The 20,445-nt window shown below is 39.8% G+C and overlaps 1 protein-coding gene across 1 annotated transcript in view; it reads left to right on the forward strand.

Moving 5' to 3' along the window:
* Positions 1-20,445, forward strand: part of plxna2 (plexin A2) — a 203,044-nt gene that overhangs the window by 139,418 nt on the left and 43,181 nt on the right. Inside the window, exons 12-16 of the mRNA XM_026920718.3 lie at positions 68-267; positions 9,653-9,804; positions 14,900-15,017; positions 16,603-16,739; positions 18,083-18,250. Coding sequence (XP_026776519.1) covers positions 68-267; positions 9,653-9,804; positions 14,900-15,017; positions 16,603-16,739; positions 18,083-18,250 — 775 coding nt within the window. The remainder of the gene's footprint in view (positions 1-67; positions 268-9,652; positions 9,805-14,899; positions 15,018-16,602; positions 16,740-18,082; positions 18,251-20,445) is intronic.

The raw sequence follows: 20,445 nt of genomic DNA on the forward strand, positions 1-20,445 counted from the left end.
AGGACCTTGCTCTATTCTCTGTTGTGCTTATTAAGCGTGATAATGGACGCCTCCTGTTCCCCCACAGTGCATCTGTACAAGTGTGGCGCTCAGAGAGACAGCTGTGGCATGTGCCTGAAGGCGGAGAGGAAGTTCCAGTGTGGCTGGTGCAGTATGGAGGGCCGCTGCACCCTACAGCACCACTGTCCCATGATCAACCCTTACACCAACCGCTGGCTAAATCTAGCCACCAATAACGTCAAGTGCACTAACCCACGCATCACTGAGGTCAGTAAACCCGTCTGTTCTTTTTACTAATTAAAAACGGATGAACTGCTTGCTGGGGCACATTAACCTGGACCATTTATATTTTATAGAGTTCTTTTGTGAATTCTGTAATTTGTTAAATATATCCAATATTTATTACATATTACCAATATTTAACATTAATACTATGGTTAATTTAACTGCATTAACAGCAGGTTAAAAACAGCATACTGTATGTCTGTTCTGAGAGTGCCATTTTTATTGGTCTTTATTATGAAGACAGGAATAAAACACAAATGAAGTGCTGTTATGGGACATGAACATGAAGGCCTGACATGAAGCAGAGTTACTGTTACCACTCCGAAGTTACACCTTATAGAATTGCAACAGCCATAAATGGTCACTCCCTCACTCGCCTCTTTTTCTTCTCTTTCTTAATGTTAATAAGAAAAACAAACAAAGCTTGTCATGTTAACAAGACACTGCAAATCCCTCTGTCCTGGAGACACTGCCATGCCAGAAAGCTTAAAGAAACAGCTTTACCTCTGCCTGTTACAAATCGCTGACACTGGAGACCCCTTCCAAAAATGCTACCATATTACAACAGGGACATTAATATAAACCTTGCAGCTGGAACTACTGTCAGAGCTACTCTTCAGACCAATCAGAATTGAGCAATCAACAGTGCCGTGCAATAAATTACATTAATATAGATGAGGAGGTGCCTCCAGGGTTTATTTATCTACTTTTGCTCGCCTCTGCTTTATATGAAAATTTTTCATTAGCGATACTAATGAACTTGCTGCTGAATTTGCGGCAGACCGATTCACATGGACTAATATGGACACATCATGGCATATAATGATATAATTGAAAATGCATAACAACATGTAAAAGCCTTATGCCTAATTTTAGAAGCATTGGTTCATGTACAGCTCATATACATTTTGGACTCTACACACAGTAGGGTCCAAAATTCAGAGACCACTAGTGAAAATGCTTCTATTTTCACTCGTTTCTAATTTCATACAACAGTATTCATTACAAATGATATTATTGACAACAACTTGGGTGAAAAGTAGAACCTTTGAAACATTTACAGAGTTTTTTCGGATTTGCCCTCTTTGCTTTAATGACAGTGTGCACTCAAGCTGGCATGGCATGGATCCATTTTAGATCAAATTCTTAGCAGTATCGTCTGAACACATGCTTCAGTAGAAGAGATTAGACATGAGGAAAATCTGACCTTTTGTACAAAGCAGTTAACATGGACAATATCACAAATTTGCTTTTAAATAGTGAAACAGTACAGATATTGAAAATTTATCAAGATATTGAAAATGTACTTTCTTCGTTTAAAATATTTCAAAATTCTAAAATCTTCTGTTTATTTCCAATTTGAAATCCCAGATTTTTAATGTGGTATATAGTATATAGTATATATTGGATCATGATGACCAAAACATAGGTCAAATGCTGTAGGTGACATGACTACATATGTAACGCAGTTTCTTAAACACAACAGTCGACCTGAGCGTGTGCAACATTTACTCTGTTCTTCTCTCTATGTGTCTGTCCAACCTCATTCTCCTCTTGTTATCTCTCCTCAAATCACTTTGCAGGGGGGAGAGCAGCTGGTGTTTGATTTCATTGAGTGACTCACATATATATGCATGTATGTGTGTCTTTTTGGATGAGGCTCTCTGTGTGTGTGTGTGTGTGTGTGTGTGTGTGTGTCACCTTCAGTCTGTCTGCAAGGGCAAGAAGTTTTAGCCATCACTCTAGGGTGCAATGACCAGACTCAAGATAGCAGCAGTGAAACATTATCCTTCTTTGCTTGTGTGTTTTCTTTGTATGAGGAGAAAGAGAGGATTCTGATGTTTAAATCATATAAAGAATTATACAATAAATTTATCTTTAGTGTTCAAACCTACTCACTCATACATTGCTTCAATCCATACAGATGGTAACTTAAAGGAAAATAAACAGTAGCTCTGTTATGCTTTAAGAAGCATTTTACTGCCATGATTTGAGTCACCACTAATCAATGCAAAGTTTTTCTAACTGATCACCTTTAAACACCAGTGGGCGTGGTCACTTCCAAGATGACCCTGTCCCCATCCACAGAGCATTAGGAGTCACTGAATGGTTCGATGAGGATGAGAATGATGTAAATCATATGCTATGGCCTTCACCAGATCTCAACCCAAATCAACACTTACAGGAGATTATGATGCCATGATGTATTGAAGCTGTTCTGTAGGTTCATGGTTGCCCAACACCGTACTAAGACACAAATTTGTCACCCATCTACTTCAATATAACGACTCAGGTCTAGTGAGCAAGTAAGACAGAACATGATCCATGTGTGCTCACGTATAGAAACACACACACACATATACCCGCAGACACACAGGCTGTAGTAAAGCCGTAGAGTGATCGTGTTTCAGTCTGTGGTTTGACTGAGCTGAGGTTATCGATGCCTCTGCTGGTAGGAGGAGAACAGAAATAGGAGCTCTGTCCTACTCTCAGTGTGTGTAATTGTGTGTGTGTGTGCAAGGAGAAAGTAAGACATGGTGTATAATTAGCACGAGTAACGCGTGGCTGGACTGTGTTTGGGTCTGGCCTGGTGCAGAACCCACACACTGAAAAATTTGTGTTTTCCGGACCTGACGGTGTGCAGACAAGCTAATTAAAACGGTTGAGTTATAGACTCTGGTAGTAGTGCCTTTTTATTTTGTGTATAAATACAAAAAATAAAGACTAGCCACCCAGGCTACACTAATACAAACAAGACAAATCTCATCTCAAGGTAGAAAGCCAAGTCTGTGCAGTGACGTAGTTCTGGTCTACATATATATATATATATATATATATATATATATATATATATATATATATATATATATGTGTGTGTGTGTGTGTGTGTGTGTGTGTGTGTGTGTATGTGCATGTCTGTGTTTGATCAGGGTTTGAAGCATTCATTTGGTGCTATATATAGCTGTCTGGAAGTGTACCTTGAGCACCAGGAATAGACGAATGGACAGGCTGAACATGAAAAGTAACAATCAGCAACTAGGGCATGATGGAAGGTCTGAGAGAGAATGATAGACTGCAAGGAGAGAGAGAGGTCAGGAAAAGAGCATTGAGATCTGCTCAACTTTTCTTTGTTCAAGCCAAATCTAATAGTATAGCGATTAACCATGAAAGTCTCCTGCACAGATGACACAATTCCTAAAACCATCCTAAAGCCATTTTTTAATCATATTATTGGTGAGAAAAAGTGTATGAAACCTTGTGTGCTAACCTCGCCTGCCATTTAAATACCACAAAGTTTTGTTTGCCAGCACTTTACAATAAACATCTGTTCTTATATAACATAGTTCAACTGAGGTTCATAATGGAGTGTGTTACATAAATGGTCCCAGTTTATAAATGAAAGAAATTAAGCATACAAATTCAGAAAATTAGCCTAATGAGTGAGACACCACTTGGATGATAGCTAAGCTACTATCCATAACGTTTGGCCATTCACCCACATGGATTAATGAATCTCAATTTGTATCAAACCTCAACCAAAAATCTCAGACATTTGGTTTGTACAACATGGCGGCATTCAAAAATGCAAGAATAAACCAGCAACAGTGTGGCTTGAACAGAAGAAATTCTGGGTTTTAGTATGCACAGTATTAAACTCAGATTTATAAGCTGATTTGTATACATGCATGGATATTAGCAACGCTGGCAGTGAGAAGAGGAATGTCATGAATAATTAATGCTTCTTTTAACAACATTCCATCCCTCCTCCAAAGCCCCATTAATATTTAAGAAGCTTTGTTAAATGGAGAGGGACAGGCATCAAATGAGACTGGGAATAAGAAGAAGCAGGACCCGTGCTGTTCATTTGCACTAAATAGCTTCTGTTTTGCTTTATGTTTTGTTTTTTTTTTCATTTACATGAAGAGATAATGACTCTCTGCACATATTACTCTACAAAGAAAAGTATAAATATCTGAATATAGTTCACACAAAATCTAAAAAAGTCTAGGCAAGTCGAGTTTTCCCCTACTGTAGTCCATATATCAGATTAAGTAATACAGCTTTGAGAATAATCTGAGACACCTGCAATCTGACGGATGTCTTTTGTTGGTTTCCCATCTATACTTTGCACAGTTTGGCTTGTCAGTTGTTCAGTTGGTGTATTGATGTGTTTATGACAAATGGGGGAAAAATGGCACTGACACTAAATGAAGGCTCATTTAGCTCCTGTGTGGATATAAAAGTTCTGAAATAGCTTTTTAAAAAAATGCACAAAATGAGGAGTTGAGTTAGTTTCATTTATTTGAAAAGTGGATGAGGGTGTGGCATGCAGTGAAACGTAGGGAAAAAAAATTGTTGGAGCAAAAATTTCACCCAAATCGAGTTAACGTTATAATTATGAAACTGTCCTCCTGTATTTAGTGATCTTAACCTACACAAAGAGAAAGTGAAGAGGACAGAATGTGGTCTGTTAATCTTAAAACATAAAGCACTCTGCTGTTTTATAGTTCTTATTGGCACATTGCACACAGCCATGTTGAAATGACTCAGAGCTCAGAGTTCCTGAGAAATTCAACTTTCTAAGTAGGTATTATGAGAACGCCTTTTTTTTTTTTTTTTTCTTGCAGGTCAGGAACTTCCTAGTTGGTTATGAATGCATCATAGGAACTGCTGGTCAATTCTAGCACAAGAGGCAGAAATAAGTGTTTTAGCCTGTAAGACTGATTAATCTGAGATTTATTGGTGGCAGTTTAAAAAAAAACACATATTTCCATGCACCTACCTATATGTTTTAAAATGCCTCTTATATTAGCTTTATTCTCCTTTGTTTCTGGGTGCATAATTTAACAGGTCTCTCTGTTAAATGTGAAATTAATTGGAACATAAAGAACGTAATATAGGTGCTTTTAAAGAGCTCATATGCACATCTCGTTTGACTTTACAGAGTCTTAACAGCCCAGCTTAACTTAGCAACGACCTTGCACACTCATGGCCATTCTCCAACACCTCTAACCTACACAGGCTGCACTCATAAATACTGAAGTGACAAGTAGGAAGACTCATAGTCACACATGCATGCACAAGCAGCATCCATAGTCATCCACATAATCAACTCTCTCTCTCTCTCTCTCTCTGTCTCTCTCTCTGTCTCTCTCTCTCTGTTTGTCTCTCTCACACACACATGCACGGACTGGCCTTAGGAGAAAAAGACGTCCACTTTGAAATGAAAATAAATAAATCATATCGGCCTGATTGAAGCACCGCTCCGCTCACAGCTACAAACATAGCATTACTGTGACAACGTTGTCCCTCCTGGGCTCACGAGTCTATTTGCAGAAGAGTATTAAATTGAACTCAGTCATCCAAAAAGCCCGGTGCTCCCAAAACAAAATGCCTTCCCCTCACTGCTCTTTCCTTTCCTTCTCTCCTCCTGTGCTGCTGACTTCAGCTGGACAGAAATTCTCTATAAGGACCTCCTTTTCTTTCCTTCTTTCCCTGTTTTTACCTCTGCCAGCCAGTTAAACACAAATCAGTTAAAAGACAGTTAAACACAAATAGAGCATTTAGTTTGGGGTTTATGCAGCAAGAAACAAGTCATAATCTGAATTTTATCAAGCCCATAAAGTGTGTTCCAGCAGCAAAATGGGACATGCTTGAGCCACCATAAAACAGTCCGTGCTGGCTGGAGTAACAAATCATACCTTCGCTCCTTTGCTGCACACTTTATTACGACTCTCATATTATTATACACGACAATGCAAGAGGGAAAGAATTTTCAAAGGACAAAAATAAATCCACCATTTATGCTTACATATACTGTTATAAAACTTACTCCTATTCCTCAATAGACAAGCTTTTTGTTCAGCGTCACATTTAGCTCGGGAGCTGCTCAGATATTATACCGCTCCCTATAACCCCACCATCTCTCCCTCCTCTCTCTCGCTCTCTCTCTTTGTCATTGTCTCGAGCTAAAAACTGCCACAGTAGGAACACTACACAGTTTTAGCTCAAGGACAACATTCTTTCAGTGGCAGATATTAAAGCTGATACATAGAACAAGCTTTTCTCTGAATTATGAGTAAAAGCAGCGAGGATGTTGCATCCCCACTTCCCCCAAGGCAAACACAAATCTCTTCTGTCAGTGTCTAGCAACCAGTGCATTGCTACACTTTGTGTATGTTTAAGCTTGAATAAATTGTCGCACACGTACAATTCATACTGTCTTTCTAGCATCCTGTCTTTGGCTCATCCTTTTCACTTCCAAGGGTGGCCTGGGTTTTATGGCACAAAGGAATTCTCTGATGCTCGCCATAAAATTTGGCTTCTTGCAAGGCCCACAGCACGCCAAATCAGCTCGTTTATGGAGGATTTTGTAATCAACAGCCTGATCCAGCATATGCAGTTAACCCCCTGCCTCCCTGAGTAGTGTGAGAAGAGGAAATAGACTGCCTTTTTTTCTTCCTGGCATATTAGCCTTCTTTGAATGTGACAGTCAAGGGAGTGAGGTGGGCAACGCCTGTCCTCTTAACAGGATTACACTGTGAACAGAGCCACAGGATATGCGCACATAGAGAGCACAGAGACTCTACGCTTTACACTAGTGTATACAGTCAAGACACCACACTGGCCTCTGTGTGTGTGAGTGTGTGCGAGACTGAGATGCTGTCAAGCACTCACACACATACATATGAGTGTATGTTATCTCAGTTACCCCCAGGGAAGCAGCTCTCTTCAGAAGTGTGTGAAGCATAAAGATTCTGTTGGAAGGTCTGATTCCTTTCTGCAGGGCAGAACTGGGACAGTTAATGAGGGTGAAATTGCTGTGCCACTACTACACTACTGCCCCTTGCTAAGCTTTCTGAAGATTGCACCATTGTAGGCCAGTTATGTCCATTCACTGAGTCTAACATCACAGTGCCGTCTCTTCAAAGCAGGATAAAGATGTTTAAAGTGTGAACTCACAGACAGAGATATGGTGACCCATGCAGGATAAAACACTTTTGGGATGTCATGGCTGGCCAGTCATGCTCAGTTCAGTGTGTTTGTTTCCTTAGAGTGCTTTCACACCTATTAGTCAGCAGGTCAAGGCTGTGGGCTATTGATAAGATGATTATGAGTTCAAATCCAGGCACTATCCCGCTGCCATTGGACCCCTGAGCATGACCCTTAACCATGACCTGCTCAGCTCAATTGTAAGTGGCTTTGGATAAAAGCGTCTGCTAAATGTGTAAATGTCAAATGTAAATGTATTAGTCAGTTTGCCGAGTCTGAATCAGACTGAAATTGGTATTTTTGTTTTGTTTGCTATTTGGTTCGGTTTCACATTATGCATAAGGAAATGACCCGAAAAGCATTAGCTGAGGGGCATGTAGACGGGGACAGGGCTGAGAACATAATCATAAAATGTTTGCAAAATGTACTTATTAGTTGGTAAAAAGGTAAACAAACCTTTAGTAAGCACACACTGAAATCATGGAAGTGACCCGAGCACAGAGAACACGGAGCCAGTGCTAAATAAATAGTGACAAAAATAACAAAAATGACCAGTTTAAAACATTTTGTGTACTGTATCTAATGTCTTTTCACGTACACACACCTTTCTCTTTCTGTTGGTAAGAACACATTGTACTTGTCTGGCATTTCAGTTCTGTCTCCCAGCTCATATTTGGTTCAGTTTCTGCAGTTGGAACAATTCATGGTCAAATCTCTTTCTTCCAATGGAATTATGCTAGAGATAACTTAAAAGCAGACTTAGTTCAGTTCACATGGTCTCAGATCTGTTGTTTTGGTTCATACCCAAGTGTGAATGCTGTGTTCTTACTTGCCTGAAAGAATTGCACTGAGAAGGTAAATGCACCAGGGTTCAAGTTAAGCAAAGTAAACACTGCACATGAGAAAGCACTGTTAGCCTCAGCTTTAAATGATCAGTACGATGTGTATTGTATACGTATAATACTACAATTATAAGAACTTTGCCCATTACAATCGCATTGGCTATTCAGGCCTGCATGTTTACACACTTCCCTGCAGCAGAACAATTGAACATGGTGACAAAAACTATTCTGAGCAATATATATAGTCACCTGAGGCTCAGGGTACCTTGTCCCAAGCTCAGATACTCTGTAGGTATGGTGTACAAGACTCCAGTAAACCACACGGTTTCCAGGTTGCTGCATGCAAGTCTGATCCATGGTCAACCATTTACAATAAAGTTCAAAGCAGACAACTCTTGATCATGTTGAGTGATGAACACTACCAGACTTTCTACTGATAGATAGTCTATTGTTGTCTAGACTTTGGAGAGAGCACATACAGCACTCTATTTCCTTTCTGACAGACTCATCTTCTATTAGGTTTGGTGCGAATCTTCACTGTACTCTTCCCCTCTGTACAAGCTATTCCAACTTCTGAAAAAGCAGTCTTTAACTCTGTATAGCAGTGCACATTAAACTGGTCTTGTCTCTCTTGCTCCTTTATTTCCTTACCTAAATTGGCTGAAGTCAGATTTAGTCATGGTAGATGTAGTCTGATATGGAGATACTTAGAATTACTTTCTCATTTGCTTTTTTATCCACAATGTTTGCCTCCCAGGGTGCTTCATGGCCAAGAACTAATATAGGATTCATGTATTCGTGCCCTCCAGCATTGCAATGACGTGCTGCCTTTACATCCTGAACAATTAATGTCCACTAAATCGAGACTACAATGCAGCAGTCCCACTGGGTCGTGTAGGCTCAGTTCTCCGGGGGTATTCTGAGTGAGATTACAGAACGTGACTAGTCTCAGATCAGTGAACAGTCACGGCCTAAGAACTGTAGTTGAATTGCTTTTACTTTTGCATGCCCGCCCACTAATGGTTTATTGATTGTGTATGTAGTGGACTGTTGAGTGCACATGTCCCTCTCTCTACTTCTATCTCTTACTCTTTCTCCATCTGCCTGTCCTCTCTGGAGAAGGGCCAGGACTGAGGGACTGATGCACTCAGGGGTTTTAACAGCACAGAAGGCTGCACGCCACCCAGAGCCAAGGTCATGCTGTGATGCCATATTGTATTTTATGAGAAGATGGGCAGCAATAAGTACTGATATGGTCTCATGGATGATTTATCGCCCCTGGTGACAGCATGCAGATCTGATTCAAGCAGGTCTCCAGAATCTTTTTTTTGGGCCTTTAGTGATACACATATCACGTATAAGCTAGCACGGATGACAGGTCTTTTATAAACACAATCAGTGTGTGAAGGTAACTGACCTAAGCTTTAGGCATAAAGGCAGTTATGGAACCCAACAATCTGTTGCTTATTACTGTCTTGTATTAGATCTGTACTAAGTAATTAGCTTTATTCTCTTTTTCCTTTTCCATACAGGTGACCCCAGTAGCTGGGCCTCCAGAAGGGGGCACCAGGGTGACTATTCGTGGGGTGAATCTGGGTCTGTCTTTCTCTGAAATGGAAGATAACGTGCAGGTGGCAGGAGTACGGTGTACCCCGAAAGAGGATGGCTACATCATTGCAGAACAGTGAGTCCTTAAATAACCATGAAACCAAACCTGAATCCACAATGATCTGTTCATCATTTAAACAAGGTTATTTCAGAATGTCAGTGTCGTTGTGTTTTTTTTCGGCTGCTCCCGTTAGGGGTCGCTACAGCAGATCATCGGTCCACATATATGATTTGGCACAGTTTTTATGCCGGATGCCCTTCCTGACGCAACCCTCCCCAATTTTTATCCGGGCTTGGGACCGGCACTGGGAGTGCATTGTCGTGTGCAACCCTAGTGGCTGGAGTTGGCTCCCTGGCCGAGAATCAAACCTGGGCCGCGATGGTGAACGCACCAAGGCCTAACCACTACTCCTCCAGGGACCCACTATTTTCAGAATGTCAATAATTCTTTTAAATTAAACTGTGTCACGTTTGGAACAAAAATCTAGTTTAGCTCATCTTTGATCTGTCTCAAAATAGAATGCACTGGAAAAACACAATGTCCTACATAAACCCCCCTGCAGAACAGAAAAAAGAATCTGTTACAAATAGAACATTCTTGCTAACACACTGGAAGACAACATAGTTTATAGACTAGTCAGAGTCAAAAGCAGCCAATTAGAGCTGTCATAGCAGTAAGACGTGCTAGCCACTCCATAAGGGGTGTTCAGGGGGTTCTGCTTTGCTCTACTGAACCTGCTGGCAGTTTTCCTCACACAGGAACATCTTCACAAAGGCAGTACAAACAACTCATGATGGACAGCTATCCTGAAGATTACGTTCACAGCCATCTCCAACAGGGGAAAAAAAGGCTAATTAGAGCAGAGGCAGACCTGGCTAGTCTCCTTCCGCTGGGAGATTGCTACCCACCCTACCTCCCACTCCCTCACTCCTCAATAATCACTCAGCATCTGTTTGTGTTTACTTGTTTGCTGAATGGCTAGTTAACCTAGCTTTTACAGGCTTCTGCAAATATCTCCAAGCCAGCACCTTGTAGGTCAACAAGAGCCCCTACTGAATACAGAAATATGGAAAGTTGTTCATAGGTTATCATTGATTATTTAGATTATTTATAAACATATAAATATATTAAATACCAAAAAATTATTTATGCTTATTTCTTTCCAGCAATTCAATCAACTAATACTACTACACTCACCATCCACTTTAATAGGAACACATGTACACCTGCTATTTATGCAGTTATCTGCAGCCAATCATGTGGCAGCAGCACAATGCATAAAATCATGCACATACGGATCAAGAGCTTCAGTTAAGGTTCACATCAAACATCAGAATGGGGAAAAGTGTCATTTCTGTGACTTTAACCGTGGCATGGTTGTTGGTGCCAGATGGTTTGTGTATTTCAGAAACCTCTGATCTTCTGGGATTTTCACACACAACAGTCAGAGTTTACACAGAATGGTGCGAAAAACAAAAACATCCTGTTTGCCGAGGGTCTACAAGCTGAAACACCTTGTTGATGAGAGAGATCAGAGGAGAATAACCAGACTGGTTTGAGCTGACAGGAAGTCTATAGTAAGTCAAATAAGCACTCTTTACAACCGTGGTGAGCAGAAAAGCATCTCTGAGGCTATCATGGGCACAGACTCACCCAGACTGGACACTTGAAGACTGGAAAACGGTGATTTTCTCCAGGTGATTTTCTAATCTTCAACTGTCTGGTTTCAGTGAGTCTGTGATGATAGACTCAGATTCCCAGATGCTTTTCTGCTCACCACAGTTGGAAAGACTGATTATTTGAGTTACATATCCTTTCTGGCAGCTTGAGCCAATCTTATCAACAAGGTGTTTCCACTCACAGCACTGTTGCTCGTTCAATGTTTTTTGTTTTTTGCACCATTCTGTATAAATTCTAGAGACTGTCGCGTGTGAAAATCCCAGAAGATCAGCAGTTTCTGAAATATACAAACCAGCGCATCTGGCACCAACAACCATGCCATGGTTAAAGTCACAGAGATCACACTTTTTTCCCCATTCTGATGTTTGATGTGAAATTTAACTGAAGCGCTTGACCTGTATCTGCATAATGCATTTGATTTTATGCATTGTGCTGCCGCCACATGATTGGCTGATTGGATAACTTCATAAATGAACAGGTGTACAGGTGTTCCTATTAAAGTGGACAGTTGGTGTATAGAACTCTTTACCAAGTTTAATTAATAAACAAGTCACTACCTATAGTGCAATATTACTGACATTTATCAAACAGTCTGTCATGGAATAGGAATATTATCAAGTGCATATATGACGAACACTTTTTTTCGAATCAGACAACCAAATTAAATTAAGGTCAGAGTATTCAGTACATTTTACTGGTTCAGTCACTGGAAGAGGGTCTTACCTGCATTTCAAGCCCTGATTTGTTCAATTACAATGAGTCAAATTAAAAATAAAGGCCATTTTCCACTGGCTGTCTTGCTAACTGAAGCACTGGGATGCTAAATTTATTTTTTTTTGGCATGTGTGCCATTTTGCAAAGTCTAATTATTCCTCATATTAAAATGTAAAAGTTACAATATGATGCTATGCCGAGTGTAAAGTAAAGTGTTCCCACATTTTAGAGGACAACGGTTGTACTGTTTTCTTTGTTGTAATGGCATTCTCTGTCATTTTAATGAAATATGTCTTTAATCAAAGTGAAGTGACGTGGTGCATGCCGCAGCATGCTTCATAACATAACATAGACCAACTAATCAATATGTGACCTCTGGGGCTCCCGAGTGGCATAACAGAAAAGCGTTTGCCCTATCATCCGGAGGTCGTGTGCTTGAATCCCGGTAATGCCCCAGCCATCTGCGGCTGGGAGAGCAAATCTATCAATCACAGCAACACTAGCCAATAATGGGCTTCTTTAAGCTTATGCTGCATGATATGATAGGTGAGATATAACTGGTGGGTATTGGCCAAGACTAAATTGGTAGAGAAATTTGTTGCCAACTATATTTATTATCTTATTTATTGATTAGCTGTTCTAGCTAAAGTCCCTATCAAATGAACAGATCTGTATTCTACACTTGGGATCAACCCCCATTCTCTTTGAGCCATCACTTTTGCATAGTCTCTTTGATTCAAAACGGACACGAAATTAATAAAGGGCGTAAAACGCTGTGTAATCAGGCAAAGGCTTCTGGTGCTAATAAGGTAGGCTATTAATTAGTGAATACTGAGTATATACACACTACCCCCCGCTTGAGTCTACACCTTAATGTCATGGGTACTGCAGTCTTATTTACACGTTCTGAAGCGTGATCACACATGGCCGTTTGTAGAAAGATGCTCATGCTGAATGTACAACATAGCTGCTACAACGTGCCATGGCCTTTTAAGGTTGAGTGAATTACAGGATTCTGTGAACTTTACAATTGACAGTGTTTTTATACCATGACCTTATTTCAGAGCAAATCTTTAGAGATGTAGAAGGTTAGCCTTGACTCCAAGCCTGGGATACAGCACACTGGGTGCAGAATTTTCTCTTGCCCTGTGTGTGTTGTTTTTTTGAGGATCTATAAATAGTTCCTGTCTGTGCGTCCATCCTGGTTTCTTTTCCCGTGCAGTATGTCGTAGGGGCAGAAGCAAGCCAGGGCAGCTGTAATTGAAATGCGTGACGTGCAAGGGAGGAGATTTGTCAGTCCTCCTCGCCTTTGACAGCAGTTTAATCCAAGCAGGATAGAGCCGGGGTGAATTCATTTGTATGGAGCTGTGGAGGAGTGTCAGGAGGAAATGAGGAAAGGGGCTACACATGATACTAGAGCCTACGAAGCAGAATTTCTCCGCTGTGTAGCCTCTAGAGCCATTACGTCACCCCCAAGTACCATCAGCTCCAGTCATTTATCTTAGGCTGGCACAGAGCTAACGCTGCTGCTTAGAGCTGCTTTCAGAATGTAATAGAAGGTGTATTTGTATGCAGTCGCATTACACCTATGTGTGTATATTCTAAAACTGTACACCAGCTGAGTTACACCAGCACACATGTCATACGCACTAAGCTAGCATGATTGCATTGCAATCTTTACTACTCTCCACAAGTGCCAATCGATGAGTGGCACATTTTTATTATGTCATTTGATCTGGCCACCTTCCTGCACGGGTGACATCAGATCAGAGCGTATGATAAAACAGTATTGATCTGCTGCAGCTACTCATTGTGATTTACACAGGCCTTCAGCTCTCTGTTAGGGGCCTTATTTATGCCACAGCAGGGTGCAAACATTACGAGGACGTGGCAGACTTCTGCTTTGGATGCCCATGCAGGGGCCAATACCTCTTGACTGAACATCTGTGGCATAGTAATTGAGCACTGAATGGCACAAATACAGTAGTATTGACAGAAGGTCAACTTAGAAGGCTGGACTTGTAATTGCCACAATGATTCATTATACAGAGATGCCAACATTTACGATTTGTGATACACTTTTCTTCATTTTCAGCTAAAGCACCGCTCAGACCAGTCGTGAATAAAATTCACCTGGCAGAAAAGCTAATTCACTGAAAGGGAAAAGGGAGCATGATGTGAAAGGGGCATGTGCTTCTTGTAGCAGTTGATTTTGCTTCTCAACAGCTTTATCTAGGTGAACTTTTAACCTGTAAATTCACAAACCACAGGCTTGTGAGTCTATAGAAAGCCAGTGGGTGGGAGTGTGGCCTTTCTGTGCTCTCTTCTAGAGTAATTATTAAATAGTACCAGACTTTTGCTTCACTTTTTCTGGGAAAAACAAATCTAGCTAACATTATCCCTGTTTTCCAAAATCACGTTACCATTCGCCTGAATCACCAGCATATAAAATAGCGTTGGGAAAATGAGCACAAAATGGACTGTAGACTGGATATACACTTTTGTTAATTTTTTTAACAAATGTATAAAGTAATACACACTCAGCTGGTAAATCTAAACCTTTCTGCAGAGTGAGGTTAAATGCAAGTTGAGCCAATATGTTTCATTATGTATGCTATCATGAAGTTGTCCCATTCACGGACAGACACTAGGAGTTTTGCCTGCTAGGATTTTCATGTTGGCAATGTTGACACCTGTGCGTTATAGATAAGTTTCCTACACAAAACAATCCTAAATACAACGCTCTAATTGCTGTGAATTTGATGTGCATTTTCAGGATAGTGTGTGAGATGGATGCATCTCCAGAAGACACCAAGGCCGGTCCTGTGCAGCTATGCGTGGGAGAGTGTAAGCCCGAGCTGCAGGCTCGCTCTTCCCAGCTCTACTCTTTTGTGGTAAGGATTCAAATCCCAGCATGCCTCTGCATTATGCAAGAAGGACGTGGTATTACTTGCCTTTATTTTGGTAGTACTTTAATAGTTCCACTTATAGGAGCTCATGAATAATGAAGAGCATAACAAACTAACCACTATTTCACTTTTACACATATCGTGTCCATATAATGTCCATTTCATGAACTATTCACCTTTATTTATTTCCTTTACCCATTAAGACACCAAGCTTGCACATTTTACAATCCACCATGTTAATTTCTTAAAGACACTTTTGAAGCCAGATGTGTTTATCACAACTAGGTAAATAAATTCCACTTTTATGGCTCATTTTTCCTTTTTTATTTCCTGTTGTTATTCTCTCCCACTGTAAAACATTTGTTTTATTGATAGTGGATAATAGCATTATTTGCGCACTTACTAGTGAGCTAATGTGTCTAATGCAATCATGATGCAAAACACCGAACTGAATCGAGTCTTTGATTGTGGACCCTTCAATTGAACTGTTTTCAAAAATTGCACACGATTAGAAATTACAGGCTTAATTTGTCACTGCTTTTCAGCAGAATAGGAACTGTGCTTCCTGCTTGCGAAGCAAAGTTCCTGACAGCATAATCAAATTAGTTTTTAGTATGGAGCAATTATAAACGTGTGGCACCATGGGGAAAGCACACTGAACACGGAGACAATGAAAGCTGTTAGCTGAATTAAAGGCAGGATGGCAGCCATGTTCCTCTACCCCAAAAAGCACCTGAGGGGACACTTAAGCACCGCCATTCACACACACACACACACACACACACACGATTACCCCTCCCCCAGCAATTAACAGCTGCTGGTTATTATAAGAGCCGTTTTCATTATGAGTTTGTTGAGTCCCTTCGACTCCTGGTGTGAGTGTGTGTGTCTGAGCATGTATGATTTTCACCATGGGCTTTTAAAACATGTACCTTTCATGTCATGGTCTCACACACGAAAGGAACATGTTATTGCTAAAGCTCCTCAAAATGCTGCTGGACAACAGAGTAGAATTCCTAAGTGGATACCTGTTTTATAACACAAGATGAGGCAGAAAATGCTGTTAATGTATTTTTCGCCCTCGTGCATGAGGAGTCAGCCACCATCTATTTTAAGACAGAGCTGTGTGTTTGTGTATTTCTCCATCTGCTTGTCTTCAGAGACTGTACATACATGCTATTTTCAGTCTGCGAAATAAAATGATGGGTAACGCTGCTGAAAGAGATGGGGGGAAGGCAGAAAATGGGCAGTGGAGTGCGTAGAAGATATTTTTCATGGATTTTAAGCATTTGTGTCCTGAACTCTCTTCCATGAGATATCACCACTCCGGTTGGGTAGAGAACAATCTTTTCGGGTTCTTCACCCCGTGAATTTTAAAGAATTAGACTTGCTTGTGTGAGAATATAGGTTTTTCTTCAGTACCTAAAAGCTGCTATTGGAAGAGCAGACATCCAAAGCTGTTCAGAATGTCTAGCTATACCTGCATTATGTGTCCTGGTAAATTAGTATCTCTCTCTCTCTCTCTCTCTCTCTGTCTTGATCTTTATGTCCATTTATCTCTTTAACTCAGACACCATCTGTAACTGGGCTATCACCCAGTCGAGGTCCAGAATCAGGGGGCACTAAGGTGACCATCATTGGAGTGAATCTGGGAGCAGGAAGCAGTGTCAGCGTTCTGTTCGGGAACCAGACCTGCGAGTTCTATGAGTAAGAACTTGCCTTTTACCACTTGGAACATCTAGTCACTGTCCACCACACCTGCACTATATGTGTGATTACAACTGACATGAATTTTGATATGTTCTCCTGTACTGCCGTTCAATAAGAGATTAAAAAATCCACTGTATGACTACAATCATCAAAACTACAATCGTTAACACTTAAGGACATAAGCTAACAGAGTAAACAGGTTTCTTTTCTCAGTGCAGGTAAATGTGTCAAAAATTATTGTCTGAATAATAATCCTCTGTCCTGAAGATTTTCCTGTATTGGAAAACGTAAAGTTACAGCTTCATCTGCACTGGGAAAAAAATGGCTTTTTGATTTAAATTTTTTTGTCAAGTGGTCACACAAATTTTATTTGTTTACATGCAGATGTATATTTTTAGTAACATTTACTCATTTTTTAAATTTATGTTAGCTTAATTATATCAAGTAGAGTTTACATCAAATGAGTAATTCCAACTATATCTAATCATGTTCCATCTACTTGAATAAATTATGTAGATGAAGTCACAAATTAGCTGTCATGAGTAAAGTTAAGTTAATGTAGAAGCAAGAGCAGTATGCTGAGGTGGAGAGAATGGCCGCTCTCATCCAGGGCAAAAAGGAATGACATTCATCATGTGATTGATTGCCAGTCAGGACCTCAAGTGACACCGGCTTATTTTATAAGTATTTTAAAATTGGTTGTTATTATTTGTTTGAACCAAAAACATATTTAAACTGAATAGACAAGCAACAATTAAATGTACAATTTACTAAAGGTCAGATAAATGTATTTCAGTGAGACGCAAAGCTCTGACACAGGAGAATTCTTCGAAAAATGCTAAATAAACATCTCCTCATAAAAAACCTCAAGAAACATTTTTAATCTGTTTTCGTGGAGCATCTGTGTAAGTTACTATAGAAACGATGATGATTTGCCTTGCAGCTGGAACAATGCTGGTATAGAAAATTAATCAAAACCTTCTGATCAATCAGAATTGCGAATTCAACAATACTGTAGTATACTAAAGAAATAATAGTCTTTCTGATATATATTAGCCATCGATATAGTAATCGTATTCTTGATTCTGTTGGAGCTATTGACTCATTTTCCTCTAAGTTAACGGTAGAGCATTTTTTTTTTTTTTGTATATGAGATTGTACAGACAGGAATAATAACTCAGGGCCTGCATCTGAGAATGGATCATGCATGCTAGCTGCACATAGGTGGTGAAACTGGGTTAGAGCAGGCCTGTTGTAATAAAGGTATAGCAGATGTAATGCATGACTTATTAGCATTTGCAGTATTACATTTGAGTTAAACGTATGGCTGTTTCTCACAGGCGGACTATGACGGAGATTGTGTGCTACTCTGCTCCCTCTTTGACGGGGGTGGGCCCAGTGCAGATCGCTGTAAGTGTGGATCATGCCCAGGTGAAGGAGAAACTCACCTTTGAGTACATCGATGATCCCACTGTACAGCGCATTGAGCCTGAATGGAGCATTGCAAGGTAACAGCTTCCCATCATAACTCCTCCATCTCATCTGTCTCCTCTATCCAGTTATAGGTTTCTGGAAGTGAAAAACTGCTCATGGTGCACAGAAATACAGTCTAAAGCACATCTACCCTGGAGTGAAAAAATTTTGTGATCTAAATTAGAGTCTGATTATTAACAGAAGGGCCATAAACATGGAAGCCAGATACCTCTCTAACGTAGCTTACTGTAGTTTCTGTTCTGTGGATTAGTTTAAATACAGGGTCAGTGAAAGCAGCCACTATGGAAGGTCTCAGTGTGTGTCCATCTGGTGCTGGCTGCCCCTGAATATGCCACTGCAGGGCTGACAGGTCTGAAATTAGCACAACTGATGAGCGTTTTTAACAGGACATAGAAGGAGATGCACAGAACATGTGGCAGAGGTGTGAGGATGCAGCAGATGGCATGGAAATGAATTTCAGTGTGAGACCTTACAGCAGGACCCCAGGATACAGAGAATAAGGGGAAGGAGAGAAGAAAAGGTGTTTGCTATTCATTTAGGGAAAAAAATTATTGAGTCCACTAAATTCATTTTGTTGGAAAAAAAATTAAACAGGATGGTGTACTAATTTCAAAATAAGTCCAAATTATACATAGTGATAAAGACAGAAATAAGAATAAGAGATGTGCTTATGAATGATGCATGCATATGTGAATGATGCAGCAGCCCTGCCTTCACCTTTAGTCCAGAACAATTGGAGTCCAGCATTCATTCTTCTGCTGATAAACAAATTAGGAGGAGGCTAGTGTATGATCCTTCACCTCCAATAGCAAAACCTGAATGTTTAAGAAATAGAAATAGAGGAGTTTACTCTAGCTGGGCATGGAAGTTTCTTTTCCTCAATGTCTCCATTTCAAAGGCACAAAGTACATTAGATCTTTGACTAACAAAATGCATTTCTGAACTTATGGGACAGGCTGTTAAGAAAAGAAATAGCTAGATAGCTTGCAAAGAGAAACGTCTAGGTGACAGCATAAATGCAGTTAATTATTCTCAACTAGCTAATTGTTTCCATTCTTTTCTGTATTAGCATTTTGCTCTAATTATCACTCACTTTAATATCTGTCTATGTGAGATAAGAATGTGAGATATATATATATATATATATATATATATATATATATATATATACATATATATATATATATATATATATTAGACGCCCCTTTTTTAGTGCAAACTTTGTTATAGATTTTTATTTCACGACTTATTTTATGATCAAGTCAGTACAAAAACATTTTAGCTTTCCAAACATTAGTTTTCCAGGACAAAATGAAGTGTTACAGAAGAACATTTGAATGTCAGTAAAGAAAGCAGCAGATTACATAAGAGACACTTTTCGGACAAAAAAACATAATGAAGGCTGCTGGGTTTTGCTGCAAAAACAAGAAGCAAGTGTGACAGTCAAAGTCTCCAGAAGAACTGTGGCTGCTTCTGCAAGATGCTCAGTAACACTTACAGCTCATTTCCTTATAAAACTGCACACATTGTACCTGAGAATAACTATTTTTTTTAAAGCAAAGGGTTGTCACACCAAATATTGACTTTAGTTCATTTATTACTGTTTACTGCTCTTTATAGTATTTTTTGAAATGTAGAAACACTTAATTTTATTATTTTTCAAGGCATCTTTGTTCTACAGCATTTCTTTTCATGTGCCTAAGACTTTTGCACAGTATTGTATAGATAATATATGCTACAGCTGCATGCAGTAAATTTCTCTTTATACTTTTGTAATGATCTGAAATCAGGTAGACAGACTTCAGAGCAATGCTGAATTCAAATGCGTACTCTTTTCTTTCCCTTACATGTCTCGCTTCCTCCATGCTAGCTTTACCTCTTTCTTTTGCTCTATGTAATTTCATGAAACATTTCAGCACAATGCATCAATAATCGTACAGTACACGCCACACCCGTCCACATGAATACAGGATTTGCTTTCACATCTGCATATCATTTACACATTTCAAAACAGCCCCTGGTAAGTTTTCTTAGTATGTACGTTCAGGGGTTATTTTATTTTAAGTTTGCATACATCATGTCTAAACCAGTCTATGCAGTAATATTTTATGAGTTTTGTAGTGCTAATGAATGAAAGATGATTATTGCCCTCTCATTGACATCTAACTTAACTTTTCTACACTGACTTCCTGTTTTTTATTAAGGAGCT

Source organism: Pangasianodon hypophthalmus, chromosome 16, assembly GCF_027358585.1.
Source record: "Pangasianodon hypophthalmus isolate fPanHyp1 chromosome 16, fPanHyp1.pri, whole genome shotgun sequence".
In the NCBI taxonomy this organism is placed as follows: domain Eukaryota; kingdom Metazoa; phylum Chordata; class Actinopteri; order Siluriformes; family Pangasiidae; genus Pangasianodon; species Pangasianodon hypophthalmus.